The sequence below is a fragment of the Carya illinoinensis genome, chromosome 14 (genome assembly GCF_018687715.1).
Source record: "Carya illinoinensis cultivar Pawnee chromosome 14, C.illinoinensisPawnee_v1, whole genome shotgun sequence".
Taxonomy (NCBI): domain Eukaryota; kingdom Viridiplantae; phylum Streptophyta; class Magnoliopsida; order Fagales; family Juglandaceae; genus Carya; species Carya illinoinensis.
In genome coordinates, this window is record NC_056765.1 from 33,282,029 (window position 1) to 33,297,048 (window position 15,020).

The following is a 15,020-nucleotide window of genomic DNA, read 5'->3' on the forward strand; positions in this document are numbered from 1 at the left end:
AACTTCTTCTTTTTTCTATTCATATCATTGTCAATTTTTCTATTCATATCGGTTTTATCCACAGATCTTTTTTTTTTTTGTTAAATTTTATCTATTCCATGTGATTAATATAGAAAATTTTACTTTCTTTATACATTTTCATTACTCTCTCTCTCTCTCTCTCTCTCTCTCCCCTTCCATTTCTTATCCCCTCCAGCACTAAAACCCTTCCCCATTTATGAAAACTATGTCTCTTTCTTCCCCACTACTCTCTATTTTCAAAGGTAAAATAGTTTGTTCTTTTTTCCCTCTTTCTCTCCCTCCCCTTCTTCCCCTACTCCACCAAAACATTCTCCTATTTGTCAAAATCGCCTTTCTCTCTCTTCATTTTTGGGTCACCTCTCTCTCTCTCTCTCTCTCTCTCTCTCTCTCTCTCTCTCTCTCTCCACTGATACTCACCAGGAGAGCTCATCGCCTCCTCCTTCGTCGCTGACGATGTCAAAAGAACCTAAGTCAATTCTCTATTCCATCTGTCTCCCTCATTCAAGTCAATTCTCTGTTCCATCTGTCTCCCTCATTCTCTTTTCATGATTTTGTCAGACACTCTCCTCGCTCGTCTCTGTTTGGTTAGAGTTCCACTAGCTACCACAGCAACCCTCCACAAAATGAGAAGAGGCGGAGTGTTAGGGTCCCTAACACTGAGTCTGGCTAAAAAGAAATAAGGAAGACGCATAGTTTAAGTTGCAGAATCAATATGTGATGCAGCAAAGACATGAGTTTTTTTTTTTAAGGTTATTAACCTTGGGGTGCCCATTGAAGCGCTTGAGAATGTGAAGGATGCAACCCATTTTTTCATGTATATTTATGTGAAGAATATATATATATATATATATATATATATTCTAATCTAGACATGTATTACATATTGTGTTTGAATTTGGTTTCATTTCATGTATATGAGTATGATTTTGTTACATAATTTGTAGAAATTCAAACAGATTGTGGATTATATGTGAATTTGGAAAGTTTATGCGTATTGGTGATTCACCAATCATGTAGCTCTAGGTATACTAACTCTCAGATCTCTCTTCTCTCTATCTATTCAATCTTCTCACGACCATATAATTTTTAAAAAGTGATCCAGGCAAATATTATAGATTTTGTTTGGTTTCGTTTGATTTTATGCATGTGTATTCATCTCGTTTTTTCATGTATTTTGATTTGAATAATTTTTTTTTATATTTTTTTACATCTATATATCTACTACAGATTTTGTTTCGATTTGGTTTGGAAAAGAGAGATATGAGATTGGAACTTCGTTATAAAAGTAGAGGTAAAATAGGAAAAAAACAATGGACAAAAATAAAAATAAAACTATAAAGAGATAAATGAAACACTTTAAAATTACACTTTACACAATCGGTCAAAGGAATAAAAAGCACAAAATTATGAAAATTTTGGGAGAAAACTAAGGGCAAAATTGGGGGAAAAATTAGATGAAAACACCATTCATCTACTGTTGGGACTTATTGTCATCTAATAGAAGACTATTTTTAAAGTTGAGAGAAAAACATCTTGATTGAATAAACCCGGACTGCTAAATGCCTTTTTTTGCGTAATACATTCATTACACGCTCACACAAGCAAACGTTTGTTCAAAGAAAAAAAAAAAAAAAAGACCAACGTGAAACCACATTTTGTGCAATCTACCATCTTGACAGGATTCTTAGTCCTTAAAGCACAAGTCTAATTTCATACCAATGATCTCGATGACAATAGAACAACGCATAACACTCCATAAAAAATATCATACTTTTGCAAACTCAACCATGTTCTTCCCATCATGAGCCTTCTTGAAAAAATGCTTCATATAATCCGAATACAGAACTTGCCTATATGTAGCTTTCTCCCCGTCGGCAAGCACTTCTGGGAAAAGACTAATTATCTCACATGGCTTTGGATTCACGAAGATGGGAACTGAAATCCTGTCCTAGCTTCCATTGGCAAGCACACAGAGCTCAATGCTCTTGTATCTTCCATTACTTATTATTTGAAATGAATCGCCAACATTGAAAACGAGCAAGCCACTTATAGGTGGAACATGGATCATTTATTCCTCTCACATAAAGTCTACCAATCTCAACTTGAAGCCAGAGAGTGAGAGTTGAGACATCGGAATTATGGCCTATTCCCACCGTGAGCACGAGATTAGGAACTTCTTCTTGTCCTCAGTTGGCAACCCAAAGAACAAATATGTTGCATCCTTCACATTCTCAAGCACTTCAATGGGCATCCCATGGTTAATAATCTGAAGGAAACCTCATGTCTCTGTTGCATCATAGATTGATTCTGCAACTTTTGAGTCGTTCCAGACTCTATGTCTTCCTTATTTCTTTTTAGGCCAGACTCTGTGTTAGGAATCCTAACACTCTGCATCTTCTCATTTTATGGAGGGTTGCAGTTGTAGCTAGTGGAACTTTAACCAAAAAGAAATGAGTAAGGAGAGGGTCCAACAAAATCACGGGGAGAGAATAAGGGAGACAGATGGAATAAAAGAGTTGCCTTAGATTCTTTCAACATCGTCGACGACAGAGGAGGCAGCAATGAGCTCTCACGGTGAGTGTCAGTGGAGAGAGAGAGAGAGAGAGAGAGAGAGAGAATGTATAAAGAAAGTAATGAAAAAAATTTCTAAATTAATTACATGGAATAGATAAGATTTTTTTTAAAAAAATATATATATTTATGGATAAAATGAACAGAAAAATTGACAATGATATGAACAGAAAAATTGACAATGATATGAACAGAAAAAAGAAGAAGTTAACATCACTTCGCACGAAGCCATAGAACTAAAGCTTTAAAAAAAGAAAAAGAGTAGAACATCAAAAAGCTGAGTCTCTGATACTGATTTGATAATTCAAAAAAGCCTACAACTTTCTATACTCCACCGGTCCACCCCATGAAAGAAAAACAGAAAAAGATCAATGATTTTAAATCGTAGAAGGAAAAGCAAACAAGAGAACAGGTAGACTGATCTAACTTTACATGTGTTCCACTTTTAATCTAGAGATGCAAGTTTATTTAAATGGACGGTTTGGAATCCTGAACTGGATGATAATCGGATGAAAAGGAAATACACCAAATTTTGTAAAACTTCCAAGAAGTAGGCATCACATCGTTTGAGTCTTTGATAGAAGGAAACATGATTTCAGAAGGGAGAGGTTGGCATTTAGAGAAGGCAAACAAAAGAGTCCACGAAGGACAAATAGTAAACCAGTAGTAGAGTAACCGCAAGGGAATCATTACCCAATTGACAATGATATGAATAGAAAAAAGAAAAAGCTAACATCACTTCACACAGAGCCCTAGAACCAAAGCTTTAAAAAAAAGAAAAAGAGTAAAACAACAAAACGCTAAGTCATTGTGGAAGTGTGGTTGTTGGTGATAGTATGGCTACATAAACTCTCTTCACTTATGGTTCAAAAATTGTCTATTTTCTCCACTGATGAGGCCAGTCTATCAGCACTCAAGGTTCCTTTTATTAATTATCCAAAGAGAAGACTGAGGCTCATTTTTTGGAGAAAACTTGTACATGATCGGATCAAACTAAATGTGGATGGAAGGTGTCGTGGTAATCCTAATAGCTATGTTGGTGGGGGTATTTTACGAGACCATGGAGGGAATTTTATAAGTGCTTTCTCTATTCATTTTGGGCATAGTATGTACTAATAATAAAGAATAACTACGAGCCTTAATAGTTGATGTTGGAGTTTGCAAAGAGATGGGTTTCTCACAGGTTATGATCGAATGCGACTCAATCTAGTCTTGTGGTTAGCTAGATAGAAAATCTACGGTGCACAACTTGGTACTTGACTCACCTTAAAAATTGTTTTAAGAGTTACTCCCAAGTATAAGAGTTGCCAAGTAATAATAGGGAAGTACCTAAGTCATTTCCTCAAGGAATGATTAGTTTGAAGTGCAAATTCGTTCACTATCGAAAATAAAATAAAATGATTAACTAAAGCTATTTACAATAATATTCACAATGAGAATTGATTCTTGGATATTATCAAAAATACCTTAATTTCCTTTTGCATAAGATGGTGAATGAGTGCTAAAAATATGCAAGAAAAGATAATAAAATAATGTGTTAAACATGAGTGGAGAATAGGAAATATTTAGCTAACATGTAAGAAATTTATGCTCTAATGCACCTTGATGCTACTTCAATTGCTTCCATACATTAAGTGGATTCGTGAATGTGCATTGATTAAATTATGATTATCCTTGCTTAAGAAGCTAAACCACATTCATCAATGTATTCTAATCCAATGTTTCCAAGCAATAAAAAGAAGTTCACGAAACTTACGTTCTAAGGGACATAAAAGAAAGTAAAATTTTCTAAATTAATTACATGGAATAGATAAAATTTAACAAAAAACAAAAAAACAAAAAGATTTGTAGATAAAACTGATATGAATAGAAAAATTGACAATGATATGAATAGAAAAAAAAAGAAGTTAACATCACTTTGCACGGAGCCATAGAACCAAAGTTTTAAAAAGAGAAAAAGAGTAGAACAACAAAAAACTGAGTCCCTGATACTGATTTGATAATTCAAAAAAAGCCTACAACTTTCTATACTCCACCGGTCCACCCCATGAAAGAAAAAAGAAAAATGGACCATGATTTTAAATCGTAGAAGGAAGAGCAAACAAGAGAACAGTTAGACTGATCTAACTTTACATGTGTTCCACTTTTAATCTAGAGATGCAAGTTTATTTAAATGGACGGTTTGGAATCCTGAACTGGATGATAATCAGATGAAAAGGAAATACACCAAATTTTGTAAAGCTTCCAAGAAGTAGGCATCACATCGTTTGAGTCTTTGATAGAAGGAAACATGATTTCAGAAGGGAGAGGTTGGCATTTAGAGAAGGCAAACAAAAGAGTCCACGAAGGACAAATAGTAAACCAGTAGTAGAGTAACCGCAAGGGAATCATTACCCAATTGACAATGATATGAATAGAAAAAAGAAAAAGCTAACATCACTTCACACAGAGCCCTAGAACCAAAGCTTTAAAAAAAAGAAAAAGAGTAAAACAACAAAACGCTAAGTCATTGTGGAAGTGTGGTTGTTGGTGATAGTATGGCTACATAAACTCTCTTCACTTATGGTTCAAAAATTGTCTATTTTCTCCACTGATGAGGCCAGTCTATCAGCACTCAAGGTTCCTTTTATTAATTATCCAAAGAGAAGACTGAGGCTCATTTTTTGGAGAAAACTTGTACATGATCGGATCAAACTAAATGTGGATGGAAGGTGTCGTGGTAATCCTAATAGCTATGTTGGTGGGGGTATTTTACGAGACCATGGAGGGAATTTTATAAGTGCTTTCTCTATTCATTTTGGGCATAGTATGTACTAATAATAAAGAATAACTACGAGCCTTAATAGTTGATGTTGGAGTTTGCAAAGAGATGGGTTTCTCACAGGTTATGATCGAATGCGACTCAATCTAGTCTTGTGGTTAGCTAGATAGAAAATCTACGGTGCACAACTTGGTACTTGACTCACCTTAAAAATTGTTTTAAGAGTTACTCCCAAGTATAAGAGTTGCCAAGTAATAATAGGGAAGTACCTAAGTCATTTCCTCAAGGAATGATTAGTTTGAAGTGCAAATTCGTTCACTATCGAAAATAAAATAAAATGATTAACTAAAGCTATTTACAATAATATTCACAATGAGAATTGATTCTTGGATATTATCAAAAATACCTTAATTTCCTTTTGCATAAGATGGTGAATGAGTGCTAAAAATATGCAAGAAAAGATAATAAAATAATGTGTTAAACATGAGTGGAGAATAGGAAATATTTAGCTAATATGTAAGAAATTTCTGCTCTAATGCACCTTGATGCTACTTCAATTGCTTCCATACATTAAGTGGATTCGTGAATGTGCATTGATTAAATTATGATTATCCTTGCTTAAGAAGCTAAACCACATTCATCAATGTATTCTAATCCAATGTTTCCAAGCAATAAAAAGAAGTTCACGAAACTTACGTTCTAAGGGACATAAAAGAAAGTAAAATTTTCTAAATTAATTACATGGAATAGATAAAATTTAACAAAAAACAAAAAACAAAAAGATTTGTAGATAAAACTGACATGAATAGAAAAATTGACAATGATATGAATAAAAAAAAAAAGAAGTTAACATCACTTTGCACGGAGCCATAGAACCAAAGTTTTAAAAAAAGAAAAAGAGTAGAACAACAAAAAACTGAGTCCCTGATACTGATTTGATAATTCAAAAAAAGCCTACAACTTTCTATACTCCACCGGTCCACCCCATAAAAGAAAAAAGAAAAAGGGACCATGATTTTAAATCGTAGAAGGAAGAGCAAACAACAGAACGGACGAACTGATCTAGCCTTACGCATATTCCACTTTTAATCTAAAGATGCAAGTTTATTTAAATGGACGGTTTGAAATCTTGAAGTGGATGATAATCAGATGGAAAGGAAATACACCAAATTTTGTAAAGTTTCCAAGAAGTAGGCATCACATCGTTTGAGTCTTTGATAGAAGGAAACATGATTTTAGAAGGGCGAGGTTGGCATTCAGAGAAGGCAAAAAAAGAGAGTCCACGAAGGACTAGTAATGTGACGCCCCCAAATTCCGTTTGGGATCGGACGGACATTTGAAGCGTCGAGACATACAACACAAGATTACCTGCCCCCGTTCATGACATATAAGATGCAATATTCCTAACATGCATCTAACATTATGCAATATTCGCAGCGGATAATTTTTTTTTCTTTAGCAATACTATGTACCAAATTAAAAATATCTCAAATGCTTAAAACATACTTCATACATAAAGACCCATTGAACAATTAAGATCACAACACTAGTCCAAAATAGAAAAAGGCTAATCTATACTCCACCGGTCCACCCTCATGAAAAAAAATAGAAAAAGGATGATGATTTTAGATCATAGAGGAAAAGCAAACAAGAGAATGGATAGGCTAATCTAGCCTTACAAGTATTCCACTTTTAATATAAAGATGTAATTTTATTTAAAAGGACAGTTTGGAATCTTGAAGTGGATAATAATCGAACAGAAAGGAAATACACTAAATTTTAAAACAAATTTTATTTTATTTTTAATGCAAAAATAATATTTTCCGTTATAAAATAAAATGATATGTTTTATTAAATATTTATTAAGAGAATAGAGTCATCTAATTAATAAGGATAATTTTTAACATAAAATTATAAATTGATGAATATTAAATAATAGTCCTAACATAATATAATCAGTTAAATAAAATGATTTTTAAAACTATAGTCTAAAATATAAAGGGGCTTACTTGAAAATTAGACTTTGTTCAATAACACTATAAATACGTCATTTAAAATGATTTTGAACTTTTAAAATATTTTGGAGATTTTAAAATACTTGAATCAGTTTAAAATCATCCGATATATTTAACTAGAAAAAGAAAGATGGAGAAAAAAATGCAATCTAAATATTCTTAATTTAGCGCTTTACTTCTTTATATTTTTTTCATTATTTCATACATGAGGATCATCTACCATATCTAGAATAGATATTTGTATAAATTTATGATGTCTGTTAAGTTCTTATTATGTCTACTTTAAATTATGTAAATTTTTGATTTGTTTTAAATTTGTATCAGATCATGTTACCAATTAAGCTGCATGAGCCACACCACTCCTCTCGAGCGAGGGGGTTGTTGGTTTATACTCTCAAGCTTGTTTTCCTTATTATTTAATTAGTTTAATGAGCTGCTGACAAGAGAATTGGCCAAGCAATAATAAAGCTTAATCATATTCTCTATTTTTCAATTTTTTATTACTACGTAACTCCTTAATCGGTGCGATGGATGAAAATAATTTCATTTAAAACTATTAAATATACAACTTTTATATATAATAATATCCACATACATTATCAATCAAGCTGATCCAGATCTTATATATATTTCTCCAAGAGTGGATGTTCAAGCGATCGAGTACCAAGGATGAAAATCTCAGTCGCTCGACTTACGACGTCCTCTCTTGTTTTTAATCAAAGTCAAGTTAGAAGACAAATGGTAGGACCGGAGGAATATATGTACGTGCTGAATCAAACTGAACATCAGCTTCGATCAATTGGGTTGGTGAAGGAATGCATGCAGACTGCCATTGAGTTGGTGAAGCACGTACAAAAGGATCTCCTTTAAGACAATGCTTTATAAATAGCTATGGTGGTATCTTCAAAGTGCACCCCACCAAAGATCTCCTTTCTTGTATTTTCTAACATTTCCAATTCCAAGCAATGGCTCCAACAATTGCTACACCTATCAGTACCGATTCCGCAGATATCGCAAACTTTGTTATAAGCAAAGGAAATGGAGTGAAGGGTCTCTCTGAAATGGGACTCGAATGCCTTCCCCAACGATTTATCCAACCCCTAGAAGAAAGGATCAGTTTCAGCAACATCATGCCTCAAGAGTCCATACCCATCATTGACATGTCAAACTGGAACGACCCAAAAGTTGCAGAATCAATCTGTGATGCAGCAGAGACATGGGGTTTCTTTCAGATTATTAACCACGGGGTGCCCATTGATGCGCTTGAGAATGTGAAGGATGCAACCCATTTGTTCTTTGGGTTGCCAGCTGAGGACAAGAAGAAGTTCCTAAAAGAGAATTCACCTTCAAACAACGTGCGGTTTGGAACCAGCTTTACTCCTCAAGCAGAGAAGGCTCTTGAATGGAAGGATTACCTCAGCCTCTTCTATGTTTCTGAGGATGAGGCCTCTGCATTATGGCCTCCAGTCTGCAAGTAACATAGCTACATAACGAATAAATGACACTTCTATGCATTTACATTTACAGACACTAATATCTATCTTAATCTTATAGATGAATGCAGATAAATAGTTGTTGTGGACTAATTGTTTTGACCTTTCAGGGATCAAGTGCTGGAATACATGAAGAGCTCTGAAGTTGTTATCAAACGGCTATTAGAGGTGCTAATGAAGGGATTAAATGTGAACGAAATCGATGAGACGAAAGAATCACTGTTGATGGGTTCAAAGAGAATCAACCTTAACTACTATCCAATTTGTCCTAATCCCGAGCTCACGGTGGGAGTAGGCCGTCATTCCGATGTCTCAACCCTCACCATCTTGCTTCAAGATGAGATTGGTGGACTTTATGTGCGAGGGAAAAATGATAGCTGGATCCATGTTCCACCTATAAGTGGCTCGCTCGTTATCAATGTTGGCGATGCACTTCAAATAATGAGTAATGGAAGATACAAGAGCATTGAGCACCGTGTGCTTGCCAATGGAAGCCAGAACAGGATTTCGGTTCCCATCTTCGTGAATCCAAAGCCATGTGAGATAATTGGTCCTTTCCCAGAAGTGCTCGCCGGCGGGGAGAAAGCAGCATATAGGCAAGTTCTGTATTCGGATTATGTGAAGCATTTTTTCAGGAAGGCTCATGATGGGAAGAACACGGTTGAGTTTGCAAAAATATGATATTTTTTATGGGGTGCTGTACGTTGTTCTATTTTCATCGAGATCATTGGTATGAAATAAGACTCGTGCTTTAATGACTAAGAATCCTTTCAAGATGGTAGATTGTACAAAATTGGGTTTCACGTTGATCCTTCTTCTTTGTTTTTTTTTTTTTTTTGAACAAACGTTTGTTTGTGTGAGCGTGTAAGAGCATTGGCATTGGCTTCATCAAAGCCATCTTCAAATTTTGATGAAAAGTACATGTTTTCCATAATCATAAAATCTTCCTATCCATAATCCCACATTGGATTAGCCATTAGATTCATCAAAATAATAATATAATATTATATTTTTAATAATAATTTTTTTTTTTCATATTTTGCAATTAAACTGTATTTCCATTCAGTTATATATTGCTGTATATATATTTATAGTCAAGGCAGTATATGCTTTTTTTGGATATAAATATGAGACATACAGCTGCAACATCTTCTTAAATAGAAATACAAATTCAGTGGATTAAAAGCTACACATCTCGTATAAAACCAGTTTCTTAAAAGCTGGATTTAGCTCTACACAACTCTACAAATTCAGATTCTAAAACTGGTACACAATATGGAATATACATCTCGTATGGATCTAATAAAACCTACAAACTATACTATTGACTGCAACTATACAGCTGCAACATTTGGAGCCAATAAACCTTCACAAATTCAACTGCATGACATAAAAAATACAGCTTCAAAATAGGAATATACAGCAATCGGAAAAGCATACAAAATCAGCCTAACTAAATGACACCATTATCATATATATTGTCCACAAACAGATCCAACAGACAAGTTTAAGAATACTACCTCCATTCACTAAATACTTCCAGCAAATATCCAGTTTCATCACATACAAATAGATCCACAAACACTTCCAAAAAATGGATACTTCACAGATTTTCTATCCACAAAACCAAGTCCAAAAACTAAACTAACATTCACAAATTCTAATGTATTTCCATTCAAAAAAGCTGGAAATCAGAAAGTCATCCATTATCATAGTGGCTGCCCAGCCACATGCTTCATTATAAAGTCTTGTGGCTAAGCAGCCACTACAAGCTGGAAATCAGAAAGTCATTCGGATATACCATCTTCATCACTCATTGACTCTTCCCAAATTTTTTTCTGAACTTTACGGAAGTAGGCTTGCTGCATGGCATTCATACCAGAAAGATCCTTGCCCATCATCTCAGCATCAAACTTTCTTTTATCAAGATCCAGTTGTGCACCTCTATCACGATCAGCCTTCGTCTGCCATTCTCTTCTCTCCGCCATGAACAATCGTCTATCCTCGGTCATTGCTCCTAATGCAGTGTTGAACTCAGCATCAGATGATTCTTGAGCCTTTCGCTTCCTCAAGTTTTCCTTTTCAGCCTTTTTTCCAGCAGGCCTTTCAACATGCTCCTCCACAACATCTCCCAAAACTTCACTTGACTGCTCATTGGAAGGATGTTTATCATGTGGCTTTCTCCTCGTATTCAACGTATTCATATGTTGATGCCATTTGGGTTGGTGTCTCAAAAGATTCCAAGAATGATCCATTGTGAAATTTCCTCGTTCCATCTCTTTGTACAATATTTTTGCCTTTTCGATCTGAAAAAAGTTTTAAAGAATAGTGTCAAATAATAAATCTTTGAATAAATAGACCATATTATTAAAGGAAAAGTGTACATACCTTATCTTGTTCGGTTGCACCACTCGGGTGCAATGACTCTACTTGAGCTAGATATGCACAAAACTTATTTGTGCATTTCTGAATCATGGACCAACGATTGATCAATGATCCAACCGAACGGTTCATAGTCTGTGGTTTTTTATATTCGTGATAAAATTCAGAAATCCTCTCCCACATTTGAGTGGATTTCTGATCAGTTCCCCGAATGACATCAATACTAATGTTGAGCCAACCAGAGACAAGTACATTATCCTCCTCAACAGTGAAAGAAGCTCCTCTTTGAACTTTTTTTGTTGGAGGCCTCTTTTCACCGTGAAGGGGGGTTGAAGCGACCACAACATTAGAATGCTGTGAGAATGTTGGAGTGGTAACTAGTAATAGGACCTTCTCCTCCACTTTGTAAGAGAGTGGTGAAGAATGGGTCCTCATCCAACAGATTGTCCATCCTAGGAGAATTATAATTATTAAGTTGTCAGACAAAGCAGCACATACAACGCAGCACAATAAACAAGACAGTACATTTCAAGCTTTTAACATTAGCATATATAGCAGTATATGACTGCAATTGACACGAATAAATCTGCTACTAAGACACAAAATCATAGAGATTTTTGACTAATAAAAATAGAACACCTCATTGAAATTCTACTTAAATCTGAAACAGGTTTTATATAAATAGCAATCTTTGAAGTACATTTCAACTATAACATTTTTATTTTTTAAAGTCTAAAACAGGTTCACCATTTATTTGCATGAATAGCAATCTCATTTCAGAAAGAATCAATACTAAATGTTATAAGCACACATGAGTTGGTTTTCAGATGTTATGGATCCAGAAAATACAATACCAGAATCTGTGTGGTTGCTAGAGCCAAAAGCAAGACTGAGTGCACCTTAGAAAATCACAAAATTAATAAAACCAAAGTCAGTCATATGCATTGGAAGCCACCAAAGTTAAGTGCAGTAAGTTAAGTGCAGTTTATTTTGAAATATTTAACTATATATAAAAAGATTGAAATAGAAGCAGTTTATTTTGGAGGCAGCTGCAATCTTCATCATACAATTCAGTTAAGCATGGTCAGCATCTACCATGTGACCAATGCTTTTTCTAGTTAAGCATGCTCAGCATCTACTATGTGACCAAATAAATCTAATATCCAATGAACCTCACACAGTGGTATGTAGTGTCGAAGAAAACATGGGCAAGAAAAGAAACAGGGCACCCTCAAGCCAGAAATAATCTTGGTGTTACACAGTGGTATGTAACACCAATAATCTTGCTACTCCTCACTAGCTAGGCATGAATAATTGCCTGCATGTAAACTACTTGTATACACTAATTTCTTCTTCATATATTTTAATGAGTTGACATTCTCCATCAATGTACAAGGTACTATTATATATAAGGAAGTAAGTATATTTATTTGAAATACCCTGAATATATTTTATTTAAGTAATAAAATCTAACTAAATTAAACATACAAAGTTATTCATTGCAACAAGATTAACGCAATTAGGAAGGCATGGAAGACAGATACAACCACTAAGAAAAGGAAATAGAAATGATAGAGATGATCACTTTGAAAATATAGTATTGGGTTATACTTTATTTAGTGTTGATGCTCACATTATACTTTATTTAGTGTTGATGCTCACTTTATTTGGGTTATACTTTATTTAGTGTTAATGCTCACTTTATTTGGGTTATACTTTATAGACCCCACAGTCTCTAACACCCCATTATCCCCAACCCATCCTCTCCCACCCACCACCACAAAAACCACCCTCGGCTCCACCTCAAAACAAAACAAAACAAACAAACAAACAAAAAGAAAAAATGAAAGATATTAACGCAATTAGGAAGGCATGGAAGACAGATACAACCACTAAGAAAAGGAAATAGAAACGATAGAGATGATCACTTTGAAAATATAGTATTGGGTTATACTTTATTTAGTGTTGATGTTCACATTATACTTTATTTAGTGTTGATGCTCACTTTATTTGGGTTATACTTTATTTAGTGTTAATGCTCACTTTATTTGGGTTATACTTTATAGACCCCACAGTCTCTAAGACCCCATTATCCCCAACCCATCCTCTCCTAGACCCACCACCACAAAAACCACCCTCGGCTCCACCTCAAAACAAAACAAAACAAACAAACAAACAAAAAGAAAAAGCGAAAGATAGACCTAGGGTTGCAGAAATTAGGAGATGAGACGAACCTGAAGGGAGCAGAACGTTGCGCCAAGTGCTGAAGGAAGCAACCCAGTAAATCACTCTACTTCTACGTGAAGAAAAGACAAGGGGAAGAATCAGTGAGGAAATATCGTTACAGAGAGAAATAGAGAAAGGGAGAGAGCAAAAAACATGGGAAGAAAATGGAGAAGAAGATCGCACCTGATTTGAGGAGAGAAACCATGGATTTGCTTTGATTTTGCGTGGAGGAGAAGAGTCCCTTTCGATTTTCTGAGCTCGGACGAAAACGAGAGAAAGAGAGAAAGGGGGGGAGAAAGACGCGGGGAGGGAAATGAGAGAGAGAGAGAGAGAAAAGTAACCGGCTATGTATTAAAATTATAATAAAATATAAGGATGAAAGTGATACAGTAGCCTTTCAAATATGAAAGACATGAGCGATTCACTGTAGCTCAAAACTTGAGCGAATTGCTTTTACCGAATCCAATGCAGGACAGTTTCTTGTATATTCATCAAATTATAAAGATGCATTGGCTTTTGATGAAGCCAATGCCAATGCTCTAACGAATGTGTTAAGGAAAAAAAAAGGCATTTAGCAGGCCGGGTTTATCCAATCAAGATGCAGTTCTCTCAACTTCAAAATAACTCTTGTATTAGATGACAAGTACAACCAAAACCTTTACCAGCAATTTAAGAACGGTGGAAACCATGGCTGAAGTAAGGGCGGCTTTTCTCGATGGCCTGAGAGTATGCTCAAAGCTTCAGATGGTAAACATTGAAGTTGGAACTGATTTTCAAGTACTTTTGGCCAACTGGTGGCGAGGAGCGGGTGACGTTTCATTACTCAGTATGCTGTAAGGGAAGTTTGAGAAATAATAATATGTCTAGCTAAGGATCTGAAAACAGCAATAAGGCATATATATAGAGAAATAAACCAAGCTAAGGATTTTCTTGCAAAACAGGGCGCCTAAGGGTCTTCTACAGAATTTACGTCAGCTCCAAAAGATATCACAGGGTTTCTGAAAATTGATAGATCATAGGGTTGCCAATATTACGAAGAAAAAGAGTTTTTTTGAGTGTAAAGATATAGTTTTTGGCTTTTTTTGATTTTTTTAAAATCTCGTTTTTACATCTTTTTTTTTTTTTTTTGGACTTTTACATCTTCTTTCTTTCTTTATTTTCTTTTTTCTTTTTCTTTTTTTTTTTGACATCTAAGGTGTGAGGATGTAATCCTGGTATTCCTAAGCGAAGGAGATCATGCCATTATTGGCCATGTGCAGGCTAGTCATTGTCAAACAGTGAGATTCGTTGTGTTAAAATTCATTCCAGTTGGGTGTCCTGGTGGTGGGAAGAAGGCATGATCTCCTTCCTTAACACGAAATCGTTGCATGGGGATATGCGCCTATCAATGTATTGAGTATCTCTTCTTAAGTCTTCGCTATTCTTGACGAAATGAAAATAACTCCAACAAACATTAGGGTAGGGTATGTTTGGTTTTGTATATATTTTTTAAAATCAAATCAAACATCAGTGTGTCGGCATAACTACAATCATATAAAAATGTCATTCCTC

The 15,020-nt window shown here is 34.9% G+C and overlaps 2 protein-coding genes across 3 annotated transcripts; one reads left to right on the top strand and one right to left on the bottom strand.

Annotated features, from left to right (window-relative positions):
• The first annotated feature begins 8,184 nt into the window (after nucleotides 1-8,184).
• On the top strand, nucleotides 8,185-9,845 carry LOC122294945 (feruloyl CoA ortho-hydroxylase F6H1-3-like). The gene is made up of 2 exons (XM_043103938.1): nucleotides 8,185-8,842; nucleotides 8,972-9,845. The coding sequence occupies exons 1-2, from the start codon at nucleotides 8,334-8,336 to the stop codon at nucleotides 9,540-9,542; spliced, it is 1,080 nt and encodes a 359-aa protein (XP_042959872.1). The 5' UTR covers nucleotides 8,185-8,333; the 3' UTR covers nucleotides 9,543-9,845.
• Nucleotides 9,846-10,446: 601 nt separating this feature from the next.
• LOC122294933 lies at nucleotides 10,447-13,780 on the bottom strand. Of its 2 annotated transcripts, none has more exons than XM_043103929.1 (3): nucleotides 13,653-13,780; nucleotides 13,478-13,533; nucleotides 10,447-12,142 (listed from the first exon to the last, which is right to left on the bottom strand). In XM_043103929.1, the coding sequence occupies exon 3, from the start codon at nucleotides 11,135-11,137 to the stop codon at nucleotides 10,649-10,651; it is 489 nt and encodes a 162-aa protein (XP_042959863.1). In that variant the 5' UTR covers nucleotides 11,138-12,142; nucleotides 13,478-13,533; nucleotides 13,653-13,780; the 3' UTR covers nucleotides 10,447-10,648. The 2 variants fall into 2 exon arrangements, with proteins under 2 accessions (XP_042959863.1, XP_042959862.1); XM_043103928.1 differs by having other exon boundaries at nucleotides 13,478-13,539; nucleotides 13,653-13,775.
• Between the last annotated feature and the right edge of the window lie 1,240 nt (nucleotides 13,781-15,020).